The 18,558-nt window shown below is 41.5% G+C and overlaps 1 protein-coding gene across 2 annotated transcripts in view; it reads right to left on the bottom strand.

The window, feature by feature from the left end:
* The window catches only part of PACRG (parkin coregulated), a 432,512-nt gene that overhangs the window by 202,143 nt on the left and 211,811 nt on the right, over positions 1-18,558 (bottom strand). For both annotated transcript variants that reach the window (XM_006915041.1, XM_006915042.1), the window contains exon 3: positions 4,909-5,080. In XM_006915041.1, the coding sequence (XP_006915103.1) occupies positions 4,909-5,080 (172 nt within the window). The remainder of the gene's footprint in view (positions 1-4,908; positions 5,081-18,558) is intronic.

Here is an 18,558-nt window from a genome sequence, read left to right as displayed (position 1 = left end):
CTCAAAACAAATTAGATATTTTCTCCTTAAATTAGAAATTGTTACTTTTTATAGTTATTGTCACTTTTAAAAGAATTTACCTAGAAAATTTCAATATATATATAAGTAAAATTATTAGATCATCAACAAAGGATAATGGATTTCCATTGTTCTTGCTCCTTTCTAATTAAATAGAATTCTCGAAACAGCTTTTGTTTGTGATGTGGATTCTCATATTTTATCCTTATTTGGTATGTATTTTTTTCCACTCGGTATTCTCGAACAAGAGTATTTTGCTTTTGAAAATGGTATTGTTCAAGCGGCTTCAGCTGTGCCTGCCCAGTCCGTCCTTTGCAGCTGGGTGACCTCAGCTCATCAGAGCCGTCCTGATGAGGCCACCGTCCTGCGTCCTACCTACTTGTAGGTCAGTGGGATTTCTGTAATTGTCCGGCAGCCGGGCTCACCTCGCCCCCTTGTAGACCTCCTCACAAACGCGCGTCGCTGCTCACGGAAAGAGTCCCATGGGAGCATACAGCTGAACACACAGAAGTTAATCTCGCCACTTCGATAATTTCTCCGCTATGTCACTAGACTCTTCGTTGTTGCGTATTAGAGGTTCTTCCAGGATAGTTTTTATGGAACGCGCAGTACGGCGGCGAGCCCAAAGGGCCACTTTGTGCTTTTCATTATGACGCCTACACAAATTTTGATGCGGATGGCAGCTCTGGACCTGATTAAATTAATTTCACAAACGTCCTGATGCATCTACTGTACAGTAGCCGGCACATTCGAGGCTGTGGCATGTATTCCTTTCCAACGTCATATTCTAAATGGCACGAGAGGAAGACGCAACGTTCTGGGCGGCGGGAGAAAGTGGCGGGGTGGGGCCTGGGGCTGCGGGCAGGGAGGAGAAGGCGGATGTGAAGAGCTTCCACAGGACGCCGCCTCCTGGAGCTGAGCTGGAAGGTCCCTTGCCGTTCGGACCTCTGGGGGTGAGAGAGCAGGCGTTCCCGGACGGGAGCGAAGGCGTGGAGTCGGCAAGCTGAAGCGGGCTCTGCCGGGCAGTGGGGCCCGAGCCCTCGCGCGTGCAGGAAACAACAGCATGAAAGAAAGTCCGAAGCGACCTTGGCCTGGGGCTGGCAGTGAAGAGCCGTGAAACGTGCTAACTTCCAGGACGGACCGTTTCACTGCCAGAGAGAGGCCCCCCGAGGCCTCGCTTCCGCTGCTGCCATGACCAGCGACGTTCGTCAGGCCGGGCCTCCAAGGACAGTGCACAGGGCCCCCGCCAACCCGCAGCAGGTACGCGGCCAATGTGCGAAACAGACCTCTTAGTCGCCTACTGTTTTAAGCTTCTGATTGTGGAGCCTGGTAGTTATTTCGACAGCACCTGGCCTAGTCTCATCGCTAAAACTCCCCGTATCACCTCTCTTCTTAGTTTTAAGAACAGAAAGCTTCGAAAATGAGGAATGTCGGGCCACTGAGTCCAGATTGGAGCAGAAAGGCGGAGGGCGCGAGGACAAATGTCTCCAGCAGGAAGAAAACCGCGGGTTATCTGGTATTCTCAACATCTGGAAAATAATATTCATTTGCTAAATCCTGAAATATGTGACAAAAGTATTAAGTCCACACAAATAAACAAGATGAGAAGCTAGAATTGGCGCTAAGAAACACAAGCTGTCAGAGAAAAGCGATGTCGCCACAGAAGACGTGATTTGGAGTGAACAGTATTTACGGGATCACGAGAGTGTTAACAACTGGTTACTGATTTAACCAAAACTGTGATCTGGCCTTTAAAGGGTGGAGGGGGAGAGAAGGTGAACTTGGGGAAGAGAGCCAAATTCTGATCACTTCTCGATGACTGGCAGTTGCCTCAAAACTATATGGCTGGGAACGAGCTCTCAAAGAGTGTTATTGTTTTTGCTTTTATGGAGGAGAGAGTCCCAGACCCAGAGTTCGTGGGCCGCTCTTGGGGTGTCTCTCTGACCCCCGGCCGTCCCCGGAGACCCTGTCTGGGTTGGACGTGAAGGCTTCGGAGGCTGCCTCTGAGTACTGCTCTGCTGGAGCCTGGTGGGGTCACGCTCCCCTCGCTGGATGGAGCGAGTAGAAATCTAAACCTGCAGCCGACACCGCTGGGGGCTCCCTCTCGTCCCATGCGGCATGCCACGGTGCCGTCGCCCTCAGCAGCTAATGCGCCATTGCCAACCCTGACTCCTTTATACCGGGATTCAGGGGAGGGGAGTCTGACCCAGAATAACTCAGGAAGGTGGAAATCAGAAGGTGGGAGGAAAGGGAAGTGCCCGTAGCTGCGCCATAGAGCAACAGGAACGGGACGCGGTGTTGGACGCGCACCGACCGCCCCAGCCATTATGGAGCCCGGGGAACCAGGCCGACGAGGGGATGAAGCTTCTTCCTACCCTTTTTCATCTCAGAAACCCCAGAGCCAGATGCGTCTGTTTCTCATTCTGGTATTATCACTCTTAGAACGAGCTGAAATCAACCCCCTATTCTGGAAACGGATGGGCAGCTGACCCCAGCTCTCTGCCTTGCAGGGAGCATATCAACGTGCTTTGCCTTCATGGGTACTCGTTAGAATTTGAGAAAAGCTGCTCAGGAACTTGCCAGCTGGTGATGATAAGGTTAATTTTTGCTCGCGGAGAGAGTTAAAATTATCCTAACAGTACCGTCTGAAAACAAGGGACACTCAGCTGTCATATGTTACGCCAGTTATGTGCATCGGCCTGTTTCTAGATCAATTAGCCTCATCCAGAATTCGCCTGAGTCAGTCGGTCTTTGTACGTAATGTTTTCCGCACCGAGCTAGAACTCTGCACGATCCTGCAGAGTTAATCAGTATTCCTTCCCGAGAAAAGTTTGGCTTTTAGGGATGAAAAGGGACGGAGAAGAAAGAAGCCAAGTTCGATTTGGTATCGGTGTCGGAGACCAGGAAGGCGGGCAGTGGAATCTACCGAGACAAATTCCCATTGCTTCCGGAACCGTAAATTATCAAATTCACATACGGTTAATATTCCCTGACAAATCGTATTTACTGAGTTATTAATACCATTTTCACTCGCCAGCAAATGACCTCTAGTAAGTGTCCAGTATAAATTTTGCCCACATCACTTTTCTCTGATGTCACTTAGGTGAAATGCAAACAAAACTGAGAATCAATTCACCTTGGCCTGCAACGCTCTAGTTCGGTATGCTTTTATTTTAAGTCGTATCATTGAACTATTACTTAGAGCTTTCCTCTGCCCTGCGGTGTCTTTGGCGGGGGCCTGAGGGGGAGCCCCCCGAGAAGAGAGTGATCGCAACATGGATTTTAAGGACAAGAACAGTTGCTGTTCTGTTGCTACTCTGACGTGTGCAGGGGAGAAGCTCAACGCACTCCCGAGACAGTTCCTGGGGAGAACATTCTGGGCCTTTTCCAATTATCAGTAAAACTCGTACGTCATCCTTCAGAGCACGTCGCCCTTCCACTAGAATCCGACAAACTCGAGAGCCGTGACGTGCTAGGATGAACCGTGTTTGCGAACGGTTTCACTGTGGCCCAGTATTAGATTCCCTCCTGCAGGTCAGCCCGTCACTTGCCGGCTGCCCGGGGGAGGAACGGCTGGTTTGTTGAGTCCCTTTTAAAGGGTTGTTTTTCTTTCCATGTTCCTTTCCACAAAAAATCTAGAATTCTAACGGTACTTAATTTTAAATCCATAAAAAGGTGACCACGGATAAAATTAAATAATCCAAACCGTGGAAAGTGACCCAGTGTTGGCTTCTTTTGTTCTTATTTTGATCAAAACACATGGTGAGAGCAACCTTGACACAGAGAGTGGGGTTCCCCCAGACCCTAAGAGACTAGGCAGGGCCCCTGTCAATCACCCTGGGAGGCGGTTCATTCTGAAGTAGGAACTGAGGCAAATCTGGGGTTGGGGACACAGGAACCTGCTCATCCCTGTGAAGCCAGGGACAACAGGCCCAGATCTAGCGGGCAAAAAGCCTGGGGCAGCTCCGGCTGACGGGTGGGGCTCCCCCAGGGAGGTGCTCAGAGGCACTGACCCTCTGCTCTCGGTCCTCACTGCACGGTGATGGTCGGCAGCTTGGTGCCAGCAGAATCTGGGGGCACAGTTGTGTATGGTGAGGTGGGTGGCCTGGCCATTTGGACTGGAGGGGAGAGGCCGGGCGGCTCCTCCCAGAGTCTTGTCCTGGTAGGGTGGCTCTACTACAAGGGTCAGCAGCAGCTGTGGCAGCAAGGTGAGGGACACTGGACGAGGAACAACTAAGGGGCTTTTTTGGGAGCCATTAGAGGCTGTCACTCTGAGAAGTGAAAATCTTGGGGACGGTTTTGAAGGGGGCACTAGTCCGAAAGGCCTCCTGTCAGAAGAATGTGGCCTTAGGGACCATGGAGACAGACAGACAGAGGCCGTGACAGGCTACTCTAGACTTTTCCCAGGGAACCTATCACAGATTAAAAATCTCCAGTATTCAATAACGTTAATGTTTTCTCCATTCCAGATGTTTTTTTGTTTTTTTAATTATGAATCCTATGACCCAAAAGACCTCTAACATGATTGTGTTTATATTGTAATTGAAAAGACAGGGGCGTCATTAACAAAGGCCTGGGAGTGAGTGGCAGCGTACCCACACAGAGACGCCCTCTATCTACCTCCGCGTGCCCGAGATGGTGTTAATGAGGTGTCATTACTGGGAGAATGTTAAATTAGTGCAACCCCGGTGTCATTTAGCTTATTTGTGTGGCTAAGCGGAGAGCAGTATCAATATATCAGAATTGGGACGTCTGGCCCCATAAGTCGATTTAGAAAAATCCCCGTGAAACCCGGAGAGCCTCAGTCTGCTGTGTTTCGTTGCTTAATTGGCAAGTCGTCAACAAGCGGCACCGCACCGGCTGAGCGGCGACCGTCACCTGCGCACTTACTTTTTATCGGGATGATGAGCTGTGGAATGACGGGGAGAATCTTGTTGCCCCCGTGCTCCAGCATGTCGTGGATTCCTTGCCGAGCGAAAAACTCGTAGGGAAACGCCATTTCACAGAGCCCGTCGAAAAACAGAGGCAGATAATGGTGGTAATCCAGCTTCTCGATTTCTACCTGAGAGGAGAGAGAGAGAAGAAACGCCACGTGAAAACGACGCTGGGCAGAGTGGCCGGGCCAGCTGCAAAGCTGTCACCAACACAGGCCGGGCAGGGGCTGCAGGACTCAGGGAAGATCTTATAAATCAGTTCCTCCGGGAACCAGAAGTATGCCATCACGCCTTTGTCAGCAAGAAGGTTACGATCGTGGACCTTCAAATCTTAGCAGATTAAAATCATAAATAGTCTACATCGAAAGCATTTTTTTAAATTAACTTTTACCATTTGGCACAAATGCAACATTGAAAAGAATTTAAGAACCCCATAGTGCGAAAGAATGAAACGTAAAAGAAAAAATAAACCGTTGAAAGATTAGCACCGGAATTTCTCATAAGAAGCTAATAGCGTGTGCACATAATGTATTCTCGTGACGTGAGAACGAGGGGTGAAACATGATTGAAGGGCTCTTCCCTGGCGCTAGACAAGTGGAATGTTGGGGTGCCAAGCACAAATGGGAAGACACACGGTGGGGTGAACCAGAATGCATCACTGACACCTCAAAATCAAAACGGCCCAGATCTGTCGTCCGCTTCCTCTGGGAGCAGAGACAGAACCCTTTTCCACTCCCACGTCCTTCGCCCTCCACGGTGCCTCCACGATCTCTTGTCCCAACCCGTGCAATCGTACCCAGCGCCGACAGGAAATGGGAACTAACACAGAGCTGAGAAACGAGATGCTGTGTTGGGATCTGTTCCCACGTCGGAGGTTTGTGCCATCCTGGGTCCTCCACAGTCTAGAGCATCCGTGACCTGACCTACCGCCTGCAAGGTGACAGAAGCGATGGCGATGTCATGGAGGAAAGAAGCCACCGGACTCGGACTGCGGATAAAGCACACCTGCAGAGCACAGGACGCAGCGTTCCTAGCAAGAGGCGCAAAGTTCTCTTGTGTGCAAATCCTTGTGAACGTACCGGCTTCTAATTATCACCTTATAATTACGTGAGGAGCCCATCGGGAATGCAGAGATGCTCCCTTTTATATTAGGGGGGTTTTATAGCGTACGGCTACCTCCCAGCTAGAGGTTCCCTGAGTCTTTAGCTACATGCCAGCCTGCTTTGGGGGGTAACTGGTAACAACCACCCCACGGTCCTGAGTGTTCACTCTGAGTCTCAGTTAATCAAATGTCCTACAGGTCCCCAAGCCAGAGGTCTGTCTCTAGTGTGCTCATGAACTTCCCAGCCAACCGAGGAAGTAGCAGCCAAGAGTCGAGTGTCCACGTCCTCTCTGAGGGGGAGCTTGGAAAACGAACGCCCTCAGAGAGGGGGTTTATGTAATGTGTCTAATATCAGTTTTCTCAGTGATATTTGTGTTTTTGAAAACGTTTTAGATTATTTTGTACAATTTAAAAATAATTTATCGCTATATCACTCCATTACAAAAGGTACTATGTTATCTATAACTTTATCTTGTGACCTAACATTATAATAAAATTGTCATCTGTGCTATATTTTTATTAACATCGTTGACTTTTTTTTTTTTTGCTAATTCTTTTTTTTTTTTGGCTATTGTGGCAGTTTATATATGTCTTTTATAAGTAGCAAATCATTAAATTGTATACTCAGTATGTTCTAAGACTGTTTTAACACATTAAGTCATTCACATTTATGCATATGTCTAGTTTAACCTCTGTCATCTTACTTTTTTGATCTCTGGTTGTTGTTTTTCATTTATTTTTTACTTTCTACTTAGAGTTTTGATTGTCTTATTTACTTTTTTTGCAATGATTTGAAAGGTAACGCAGCACGTTTAAATGTTTTATTGCAACTATCTCACAGCTGTCTCAAACATTTTAAAACATATTTACCTTGCTTTGAGAAGTAAGTTAAAAATCTCCTACTAAGACTGTTGAATGCTAAATATTCCTTGGAATTTTGCTGATTTTTTTCTCTGTATGGTTTGGGGCAACAGCACTAATAAAAATAACAGCGACAATAAAAATGCCAATGTTTATGACACCACACACTCATAAAAATATTTATGTGTATTAGTTCGTTTAATCCTCATAACAGCTCTAAGATGTAGGTATCATTACTATCCCGATTTTCAATATAAGGAAACTGAGTACAGGGAGGTTTAACAACTTGCCTGTGGTGTGTAGCCAGTAAATTCTGAAGCTGAGATTTGAACTCAAGCAGTCTGACTACAAAACATGGTGCTGCTTCTCAGGCTATGTTGTCAGGCACATTAAGGTTCAGCACTGTTATAACTGTCCAGTAAACTGTTGTTTATCCTCATGCCCTTACCCTCTTTGTCATTATTAATTCAGTTCAGGATGGCCTAAACTAACATGAACATTGCTGTAACTTGCTCGTCCATCACATCTCTTTCGGTCTTTTCGCTTCCTTCCTCTGACGTCATGTTTTACGAGGGTCTCTTCTAATTAGTTTATAGTTAGCTGTTTTCTTCTCCTATTTTACAATGTCTTCAAAAAACAAATATTGAGCACAGACACGATTCTTATTTTCGAACCTTTTTAAAAGGGGGGGGGGAACAAAATGAGAGGCTGAAGGAAGAGAAAACAAAAGGGAGCAATTGAGAGACAGCAAAATTTAATAAAAGACTGAGCGAGTGAGCGAGAGAGACCGAGGAGAAAACACTTCGTGTCTTTAACTCCTCCCAGCTCACTGATCACAGCAGTGCTTTCCTACCAGAAATTGTCTTTTTCTGGTGAGATCTTTTCCTGGCCTGTTTATCAGTTACTGGGCATATATGTTATCATTGCAGATCTGCTGCCTTAACAATAGAAAAACGACATGCTGCTATATTTTGAAGTCACAAACTTCTTTAAACACTATAGATGTTGTTCTGATTGCTACAGGGTGATAATATGTGACTTTCTTTTCTGCTTGCATGTCTTCTAGGGTTCCTTCGTTTATTATTGTAATATTGTTTCAGTTGATGCATTTGGCCGAGGCCTTGGGAAACCCTCTTATATTCCATTTGCGATCCAGAGGTTGTGTATGTGTGTGTGTGCGCACGCACGTGCTCTATTTTTTAATAATATATCTGACTTAAATGTATTTTCTTTTTTCTCTGCCACGTTCCTTCCAGCCGTTTTCCCACTGTAGTCCACAGGAAGGCCGTCCTCTCTTTAACCTAACCCTCTACCGTTTTGCTACAGATTCTTTTACCCAGGTCATCAATAACCTTAATTTTGTCTAATCCTCCAGTCCCTTTTGTTTTCATCGGTATAATACAGTCAACCTCATGAAGCTGACTTTCCCCAACCTCCTGACACCACAGCCACCAAATTGAGGGTCATCCTTGACTTCCTTTCTTCAGATTCTGGGTTTGATCCATCAGCATCCTATTGATTGTCTCCAAACAAGCTTCTATTTCATTTAACTTTTCACCATTGCTCACCACCAGCTTAGCCTCAGCCACCCACGTGCCTTCCCTGGATCGCTGCAAAGGCCTTCTAACTGATCTGTTTGCACCTTTGCCTCCCTATTTCTATTCTCCATACACTTGGGTCCTGACCCCTTGCTCCTGGCCAGAGTCCCACTAGGGCATCCCCGACTTGGTCCCTGTGTCCCTTTGCTTCACACTGTCCTCCTGCAAACACTGTTCTCTGGAGACACGGGTGCCTTCTGTCTCCCAGACCGGTCTGGCCTCATTCCTCCTCCGAGACTTTCCTTGCACATACTGTTCCCATCCGCTCCAGACATCTTAGCTGCAGGCAACTGCATTCATCTAGATTTCAGTTCAGGGAGGCTCTCTTACCACTGCCTACCACCCTGTTTAATTTTCTTTGTAGCCTTCATCATTTATTCATGGCTGTTTCTTACGTTCTGTTATTCAGGGGCTTGTCATTGCCTAGAAAGGTGTTTGACACACAATAGGTGAATGCTCAGTAAGCATGTGTTGAATTTTAATTTTGACCTTTTGAATCTGTCCTGTGTTAACTTTAGAGAGGAACACTCAGCTAAGGGATGATGGACAGATGATGTATGACTGTCCCCATAGCTGAGGCTGGGGACTATGGCAGAGTGTGCAGAGGGCCTGGGGTTGAACACTGACCCTGTGGCATGAAGGAGATGTAAGTTTCTATAAATTTATATATTCTATAATTTTATGCATTCTACAAATATAATGCTATTTTTCTCCATTAGGAGTACAGTAATTATGTACATTTCAAGAATTTTATGAGTATTTTAATAAATTATCAGGATGGACTTCTTTTTAAAAAACTTTATTGAGGTATAAGTTACATATCATAAAATTTGCTCATTGTAAATGTACAATTCAATGGTTTTTAGTATATTTACAGAATTGTACAATATTTTTTTCATTTCTATAAGATCCCTCATGCCCGTTAAAGTCAATCTCCATCCCAGCCCAGGCAACCACTAATCTACTTTATATCTCTATAGGTTTGGCTTTTCTTTATTTTTATTTTATTTTTCAATTAGAGTTGACATTTAATATTATTTTATATTAGTTTATATTAGTCTAATTTAATTAGTTCATATTAGTTTGATTTAATATTAGTTCATATTAGTTTCAGGTATACAGAATAGCAGTTAGACATCTATATAACTTACGAAGGAATCCTCCATTAGTCTAGGAGCCTCCTGGCAGCATACGTAGTTATTACAATATTACTGACTATATTCCCTACGCTGCGCTTCACATCCCTGTGACTGTTTTGTAACTAGCAATGTGTACTTCTTAATCCTTTCATGTTTTCACGCGGCCCCCCAGACTCCCTCAAGATGGGCTTCTTGATATTTCTGTTCACCTTCATTTCACGGGAAATCACGAGGACTCGGTTTACTTTTCTGTTTACTTTTAAAACTTCAGGAGGAACAGTTTCTGTTTTTACAATATCATCAAAAGCAAACTATGAATGTATATCCATAAATAACATATTGGTAATAACATATTATCAATATATAAAAGCAAAATCTGCTTTCAAAAAAATCTAGATGTTGAGAATAAGTCAAGATTAAAAGCAAAATTTAAAGAGAAGATAAACTAGGAAATTCATTATTTATCTTTGTCTGAACATTTGTCATGGTGACAACTGTTCTTTAGAGTTCTTCTAAGTTGCGGGCTTCATTTGTTCACTTAGATTTATAAAAGGTCATTTTTACTGTTTATTTAACAATGAATGTTTTTCAGTTTTGTAAATTACTTTGCTCTTAAGGTAACTTGTTTTAATAACAAACATTACACTTAATTATTTTTACGATTACCATAAAAATAGTGCTTTTCAAACTTTTATAAAATTTGAGCCTCTTTCTTCCAAGCTTATACAAGAAATCCAGAATTAAAAGCGAGCTGTGTGAAGAGGGACACAGAGCGAGGGCTGTTCCCTACAGACCTGCTAAAGTCACAGGGTCATATACCGAGGGAGGACTATTTGGATAGTAACTTCAAAAGCATCAAGTACTTCTACTCACAGAATTTCTCTTTAAAAGGAATTATGTTTTATAACTTTTTAAAGATCATGTGGTACCTACAAGTTACTGTATGATCTTTAAATCATACAGTAACCTTTGGTCAAAAGCAATAAAATTTTAACTAGACCTCGTCTATCAAATATAACATTTTATCCCCATAATAAACGTAGAAGGTAGGAATCCTGAACTGAAAGGACAGAAACGCAACGAGATCGATGATTTTCATTAAAAAAAAAAAACTCAGATCAGAAACTTGCTCTTATACTTGCCACATCCTCGCTTCCATTATCAGATGAAATATCTCTGAAAAGATGTTATTATGTTTCCTACAATAAGTCCAAGGTTCTTGCTTAGAATCACAGACTAATTTGAAAAAATATAATTATTAATATATTATGGTCTCATTTGGACTTATTATGAAGTTGGTAAAATAAAGCTTTAACTCATAGCTTTTTAACCCTTGAGGCAGCTGCCGAGTTATTGCAAGAGGTCTTACACATTACAGAGGCATTAAGTACTGTCTGCAGCTGGCACACATAGCGTATTTCAAAAATGGATATAATACTGTTTTTCAAATGTGTGTGGATGTGGTTATAATGGATAACTGAAAATAATATGTCATTTGACTTCTTCTCAATGATACTGAATATACAACTAAAATCATGTACGTGAGATTTTTGATGCCAAAAAAAAACAAAAAAAACTTTTTAACAAAAATGCTCTTTAATATAAAAAAGAAGGAGACTTTAGGCAAGATGAAAGACAAGGTTGACACAGATCTTTAAACTGCTACAAAATTGAAAAAAAAAAAAACCCAGCAAAATGCGTTCAGTGCAAAGTTGAAGTCGGGAAATTCTCAAATGCTAAAGATAAAGACAAAACCCAGAGTCACAGAGGCAGAGTCCAGGTGAAGCCACGTGACCCAGGAGGTGCCAGGTACAGCCCAGACGGCGAGACGGAGACCGCGGTTCTAACGTCCCAGGAGTTCAGGGACACAGGGCGTTTGGCAAGAGAAGGGGGCTCAGCTAAACTCGCATAGAACTGGGACTCCTGAAGGGCTGTCCCGCCTGTGAAAAGGGGACCAGAAAGTCTCTTCCCAGGAGTTTGCGGAAACACAAAGAAAGGCCCACGTTTAGACAAAGCTACAAATGGAAAAATCTTCTCTGAGCCACAAAACCCAAAGCAAATCTGAAGTAAAAAAAAAAACTGTGCCCAGACCATGGCGAGAAAAAAGCCCATGATTCTGGGAACCGGACAAAAACCAATGCGAATATATTAACACTTGCATAATCCTGGCACTGCCACAGAAAATGCGACCCTGACTAAGATTTACCAGTCACTGTGGTAACGCACTCATTGTAAAGAAGCTGGTAGACAGACCAGTGGGCATGGGAATAAGCTCTGAAACTGGCAACTAGAAATAACAGAATAGAACCTGAAAAGAAATAATTTAAAAATGTTTAAAACGACTATTTTGCTTTTAAAAAGAACCAAGTAAAACTTCTAGAAAAAAATTCTAGTGTCATTAACTTAAAATTCCAGTTGCGAAATTCCAGTTGCTCATAGATGCATAGAGAATTAGGGCCTGGATCACAGAACAGAGGGGCGGACGCAGAAACGGCACAAAGAAGTAAGGCAGCGGGAAAGATGGCAGAGAAACCTTGACCTGAGATGCTCCTACACGTGACTCACAGGAGCGCCAGAGCACACAGAAAGTGGACAAAAGGCAGCAATTGAAGAAATCATGGCTGAGAATCATTTATAACTGAAGAAAGATGTGAGTCTTCAGATTGAAGATGCGTATCTGTTCAGAAAAACTGTAGAACTCCAAAGTCAAGAAGAAGATTTTAAAAACACCTAAAAACAAAAGACAGATTACATGTAAAAGATCAAACTTAGACTGAAATTATATTTCTTATTACCAAAATGAGTCCAGAAGACAGGACAAAATTCCCTCGACATGCTGAAAGAACAATAACTATTAATCTACAACAGTAAACACATTGTGGGACAAATCGATAAGACTAAACAAGCGCCAACTGTAAAAATAAAAACCATAGTAATGATGGTGGGTTTACGAAGTGAAGTGACCGCGCTAGAAAGAAAGGGCAGAGGAGATGGGAGGAAGGTGACCTGGGTCAAAGTCAAGTCCTTACATTGCTGGGGTGAGGACAGAGTTATCGGTTAATTTTGTTAAAGCGCAAGGATACTTGTTGAAAGAATAGATATACAATTAACTTCCAGGAGAAAAGGATGTAGTAGAGAGGTTGAATAAAGCTTTACTGATCCAACAGAAGGGGGATTAAACATACCACCTGGTCTCAGGGGCAGTATGGAGAGAAGAAAATAGGAAAGATGGATCCAAATATATAACAAATTATAGTAAGTATAAATGGGTTAAATTTTCTTGTTAAAAGACAGATTCTCAAGAGAGGAAAATATACTTCAGTTATAAGAGATACATTCCAAATATAATGAGAGGAAAAAGTGGAAAATAAAGGTATAGTAATAAAGGTATGAAAAATAAAGATATAAAAAATAAAGGTACAGTAAAATAATAAGTATAATGTAGGACGAATTCCTGGAAGAGGAATGTACACATATGGAAGGTACGCATATTTGCAATTTTGATAGATATTTCCAAACGGTGCTTCATAGGGATGGTACCAAGTTATGTTCCTATCAACAGTAAATGAGAGTACCTGTTTTTTTATTGCCTGTCCAAAGAGAATGCTATCATATTTGATTCCTGACAATATTATAAGTAAAATGTATTTTATAGTATTTCGCTACATTTCAGTATTGTTTTAACTTGCATTTTTCTTACTATGAGACTAATCACCTTTTAAAAGCTATTTTTAAAAGCAATTTGTATATCTTTTTCTATGAATTATATTTTGTATTCTTTGCCATTTTTTTTTCTAGTGAGGCATTGACTTTTTTAAGCTCCTTTATATTAGGGAGATTCATCATTTGTGTGTGATAGAAGTTTCAAATTTTTCTTTTGCCATGCAGGTTTCTTTATATGTTTCAGAATCTGTTCATCATTTATGAATTCTGAATTTTGAGTCATCACTCAAAAGGGTTTCCTCCATTTTGTAGCATAGAGAATAGAAACTATTGTTATAGTTTATCCTAGTTTTTTTAAAATTTCCTTTTCTTTACATTTAAATCATTAATCCACTTGTAAGTTTTCCTGATGTAAGGTGTGAGGTATGCTTCCAATTCTAGCTTTTTTCTAGGTATCTACTAAGTTGTCCCAATGTATTTATGGAATGTTGTTCCACTGATTAGAAGTCTCAATTTATCATGCTCTGTTTCTTGACTTTTTATTCTATTTCATTGGCAAGACTGAAAAAGTACTAATACACAAAGCCTCATGAAACTCCAAAATATCTGTCATACGTGCCACATTTTCTGAAAAAAATAAATAACAAATCATCAATGAAAAGACAGCCGAACTTTTAACTTCCACACATTTAGAAACTTAAAAACACTTAAATAACTCACAAAGAGAAAATCATTATGGAAATAACATATAACATATTAACAATTCAATCACAATGAAATTACTTAATCTTAAAAAAAAAATAGAAAAATGTTCTGTTATCCATACTCTTTTTAAGAATAGAAAAAGAAGAAAAGCTACACAACTCACTACGTGAAGCTAACATAACCTGGATGCTAAAATCAGATAATGACAGCCCAATCTCACTGATTCAGAATAAAATGCTAGAAAAATGGAATTCGACAGGATGTTGAAATCACGGCCACATAGGCTATATTGCAGAAATATCAGAACATTTCAACATCATGTTTAATTTTTTAGCTTAAAGGAGGGAAAGTGAAATCATCTTAACAGATGCAAACTATTTGATAAAATCACTCATTAAGAAATAGGAACTCTAAGCAAAAACGTACAGCAAATATTGTACTTTATGGTGGGACTTTAGGGATGTTCGCTTATGCTTAGAAAGAAGACAAGAAGACCGTTCCCTACATTTTTATTCAAAATGTACAGGAGACTCTAGCTAACGAAGTAAGGTAAGAAAAATACGTATGAATATTGGAGAAGTGGGAACAAGTCTTATTTGAGGATATGGCTATCCAAATAGCATGCCCAGAGAATCTACAAACAGCTTTAAATAGAAAAAGAATTCAGAAAAATTGCTGCATAAAAGATCAACACACTAAAAATAATAGCGTTTCTATATGCCATTAAAAAACAGCTTAGAAAATATTTTTAAAATATTCACAATAGCAAGCAATGAAGCAAAACAAACCTGTTCACTGGTAATAAAACTAACAATTATGTAAGACTTACGGAGATAATTACAAAAGATATTGACAAGCATAAATGGAAGACAGGCAGAGCGCTCTATGAATAAATGGATATATTGACTATACTCATAGATGGGCAGACTCAAACTTATAAAGGTGGTGATTCTGGCTTAATTCATCTATAAATTCAAGCTAAATTCAAGGCTGGCTTTCTGTTCTCAAAGAGAGAAGCTGAGGAGTGCGAGAGTTTCAGCGAGGAGCCTGAGACCACATTCCAGGTTGAGCATCTGCACCGGAGCCTCTTTCCATTGACCTGCTCACCTTTTTACTACCTTGACGGCTTGCCGTGTTGCTACAGATACTGATGGCTCTGTCCAGCTGGGAAATATTAATTACTGAGTAACAAATCTGGACTTGAGAATGCAGAATCAAATTATTTCTTGGAATAACCTTATTTTAAGTTTCTGTCAAAAATGCTAACAAGATAGCTAAAGGTCAGTTGTAAGCAGATCTCGAATTTATGCACACTTAACCTTTATTACCCAGGAATTGTGTGCCTAACTGCAGCAGTCAGTGAGTGATATTTTCAAGTGTAATAAATAAAAAAGACATAATCCCTTGTTCTATAACTCTGAACATTCCCACCTTCTATCACCTATCACAAAGTTAAAGCAATTTTCTAAAACTTTTAAAACAGCATTTTTCTTAACCAAAGGGGGATTAAAAAAGAGCAAAATATGTATTAAAATGCATCTTCAAAGTTTCTCTTTTATCACATTTCTGTATAATGCTAAAAATAGTATAATTTTATCAAAGCTAGAGAGGGAATAATTATATTTTGGGATAACAAGTGTTCATAAAATGGAGAACTAAGAAGCATATGATGGGCCTGAAAAGTGCTGGCAGAGTTTTAGAGATTTGGACGGAGTTAGAAACAGATTATATACCAGTAGTGTTAATTATAAAACATGGCATTATTTTACAAAAACTGTCCCTGAATTAGATAACGTACTGTGAACTTTATTACACTCAACCAAATACGTAGAATTAAAGAGATTTGGAAAAGATTAATTCAGGTGAAGTTAATGTCAAAAAGCAATTTTAAGAAGAAATTACAATAGCAGTATTGGCTGTCTCTTCTGTCAGCATATAATTTTGCTATGTATATATTTTGCAGGGATTAGTTACAAATGTATTAAAGTTCTTTATTCTCTGGAGTTCTTATATTCTTAGTCCAATGTCACCTAAGAAACTAAAGAAAAAATTATACCAACTTGCTACAGTAGTTATAGTGCTTTGCTGAATGTCAGAGAGGGGTGGGCATAGTCAGTAGACTGGAAGAAAGATGAACGTGTGTTTGGGGAAATATGACTTATTTCTTTGAGTTCATGTTTACGAGGGGTCCCTTCCTTCCACATAATAAACAACACCTTAAAAAATTTTTATTTTCAATTACAGTTGACATACGATATTATATTAGTTTCAACATAGCGATTAGACATTTATACAACTTATGAAGGGATCTCCCCAATAAATCTAGTACCCATCTGACACCACGCATAATTATACTACTCCTGACTATATTCCCTGTGCTGTACTTTACATTCCAGTGACTATTTCATATCTATTAAGTTGTACTTCTTAATCCCTTCCCCTTTTTCATGCATCCCCCCAACCCTCCCTCTGTATCTATGAGTCTGTTTCTGTTTTGTTTGTTCATTTATTTATTTTTTTTAATTCTACATATCAGTGAGATCATATGGTATTTGTCTTTCTCTGACTTATTCCACTTAGCATAATAACCTCTAGGTCCAATCATGTTGTCACAAATGTCAGGATTTCCTTTTTTCTAACTGAGTAATATTCCATTGTACATGGACCACTTCTTTATCCACCTTTTAATAATAGCTATCTTGAAAACTGTGAGGTGATGTCTCATTGAAGTTTTGAATTGCATTTCCCTGGTAGTTAGTGATGTTAAGCACCTTTTCATATACTTGTTGGCCATTTTATGTCTTTTTTGGAAAACTGACTAAGTCCTTTTTCCATTTTAAAATCAGGTTATTTATTTCTTCGCAGTTGAGTTGTAAGAGCTCCTTTTATATTTTAGATATTAATCCCTTATGAGCATTTGCAAATATTTTCTTCCGTTCCACAGATTATCTTTTTATTTAGTTGATTGTTTCCTTTGTCATTTCAAGCTTTTTCGTCTGATATTGTCTCAGTAGTCTATTTTTGCTTTTGTTGCCTGTACTTTTGGTATCATACCCAAGAAATCATTGCTAAGACCTATGTCAAGAAATTTTCTCCTATGTTTTCTTTTAGGAGTTTTACAGTTTCAGGTGTTATTTGTAAGCGTTTAATTCATTCTGAGTTGGAGTGTACGTGTGTGTATATGTACATATATATGTGTGTATATGTATGTGTGTGTGTGTGTGTGTGCGTGCGCATATATAATTTTAAAGAGGGAACAGAACAGCCCGACAGTGGAGTAAAGGATGACTCCAGAAGATCGAAATATAGGAGTGACTGTCCACTGGTGGAATCGTCAGCAAACAGACTACGGCAGAGGGCCCAAATTGTGGCACTGGCCCAGAAGGTCGGTCGAAAGTGACAGGTGAAGGATACGAATGAAGGAATAACCGCAAGGCTATTTGCAGGGTTGGACGATTCGCTGGGCATGGAGAATAAGGAACAGGATGTGATGTGTTTCCAACACGTGGGGCAGGAGAAGTGGGCGTGCTGTCAGGATGAGCGGGCTCAGGCGGGGACCGCACTGTAGGACATCATTTCAGTTTGAGTGCAGACTATGACACCTCTGGGTGGACGTGCCCGAAGATTTAAAATATGGACTCGGGGTTTTGGAAAAGGGTCAGTGGTGGTGAGGCAGATTTCAGAGTTGTTTCATGAAGATCATAGTCTTCTAAGAGTGTGAAGTCAGAGGATCCTGTGAGGACCCATTCTAGCCAGGAGAGGTGGAGGACGGAGTGGCCAGGAGCTAAAAGAATCACGCGGGACCACCAGCATCCATGAGCGTCACACTCACGGAAAGCATGGCTAGAATGTTCTGCGGACTCATCACAGGGGAAACGAACAGTAATCATTAGAAGAATGAAAACTGACAAAGTATATGAAGTTAGGTATGGAAATTGTGAAACACATGTCAGGTGCTACCTGTTTTGTGGCTGTATAAGAATGATTTTTGTCAATGGGGTGGGAGTAGTTACAGAGGAACTGGAACCATCTCAGGAAGACAGAACTATTACTAGGGCTTGGACCGTGTCCCAAAAGTTCAAGTCACGCCAGGCCGGGGTGTGGGCTGGCCAGCCCTCAGGACCATGAACCTCGCTTGTACTTTCCACACTGGGAGGAGGGGGAGGGTCGTGGGCAGACGCGGATACCTGGGAAGACGGCGATGTCAAAAATACCTCCAACGATTTATTAAGCGAGGTTTTATTGCATTTCTTTTTAGAAAAGAAATACCTCTCGGTGTGCTCCGGCGTACACGCTGCTTATAGCTCGCGAATAACTAAACTTGGGGCATCTAACTGCTCCTCTCCAGTACCGAACGATCTGCACTGTGTAGCTAGGAGAAGTGGGGGGCATAGTTTCGGGGCTGGAGCATCTCCAGCAGTTAGCCACCGACGGAGGCGCCCACGTGCAAGTTTTCGGGGGAGGTGCCGCCAAATCGCTATAGAGCAAGTCCGCCACCTGGTGGCGCCGTGGCGGTGGAGGGCGGTGGGGTGGGCGCG

The sequence above is a fragment of the Pteropus alecto genome, unplaced genomic scaffold (assembly GCF_000325575.1).
Source record: "Pteropus alecto unplaced genomic scaffold, ASM32557v1 scaffold195, whole genome shotgun sequence".
Lineage (NCBI taxonomy): Eukaryota > Metazoa > Chordata > Mammalia > Chiroptera > Pteropodidae > Pteropus > Pteropus alecto.
This window is presented reverse-complemented; position numbering and strand designations above follow the sequence as displayed.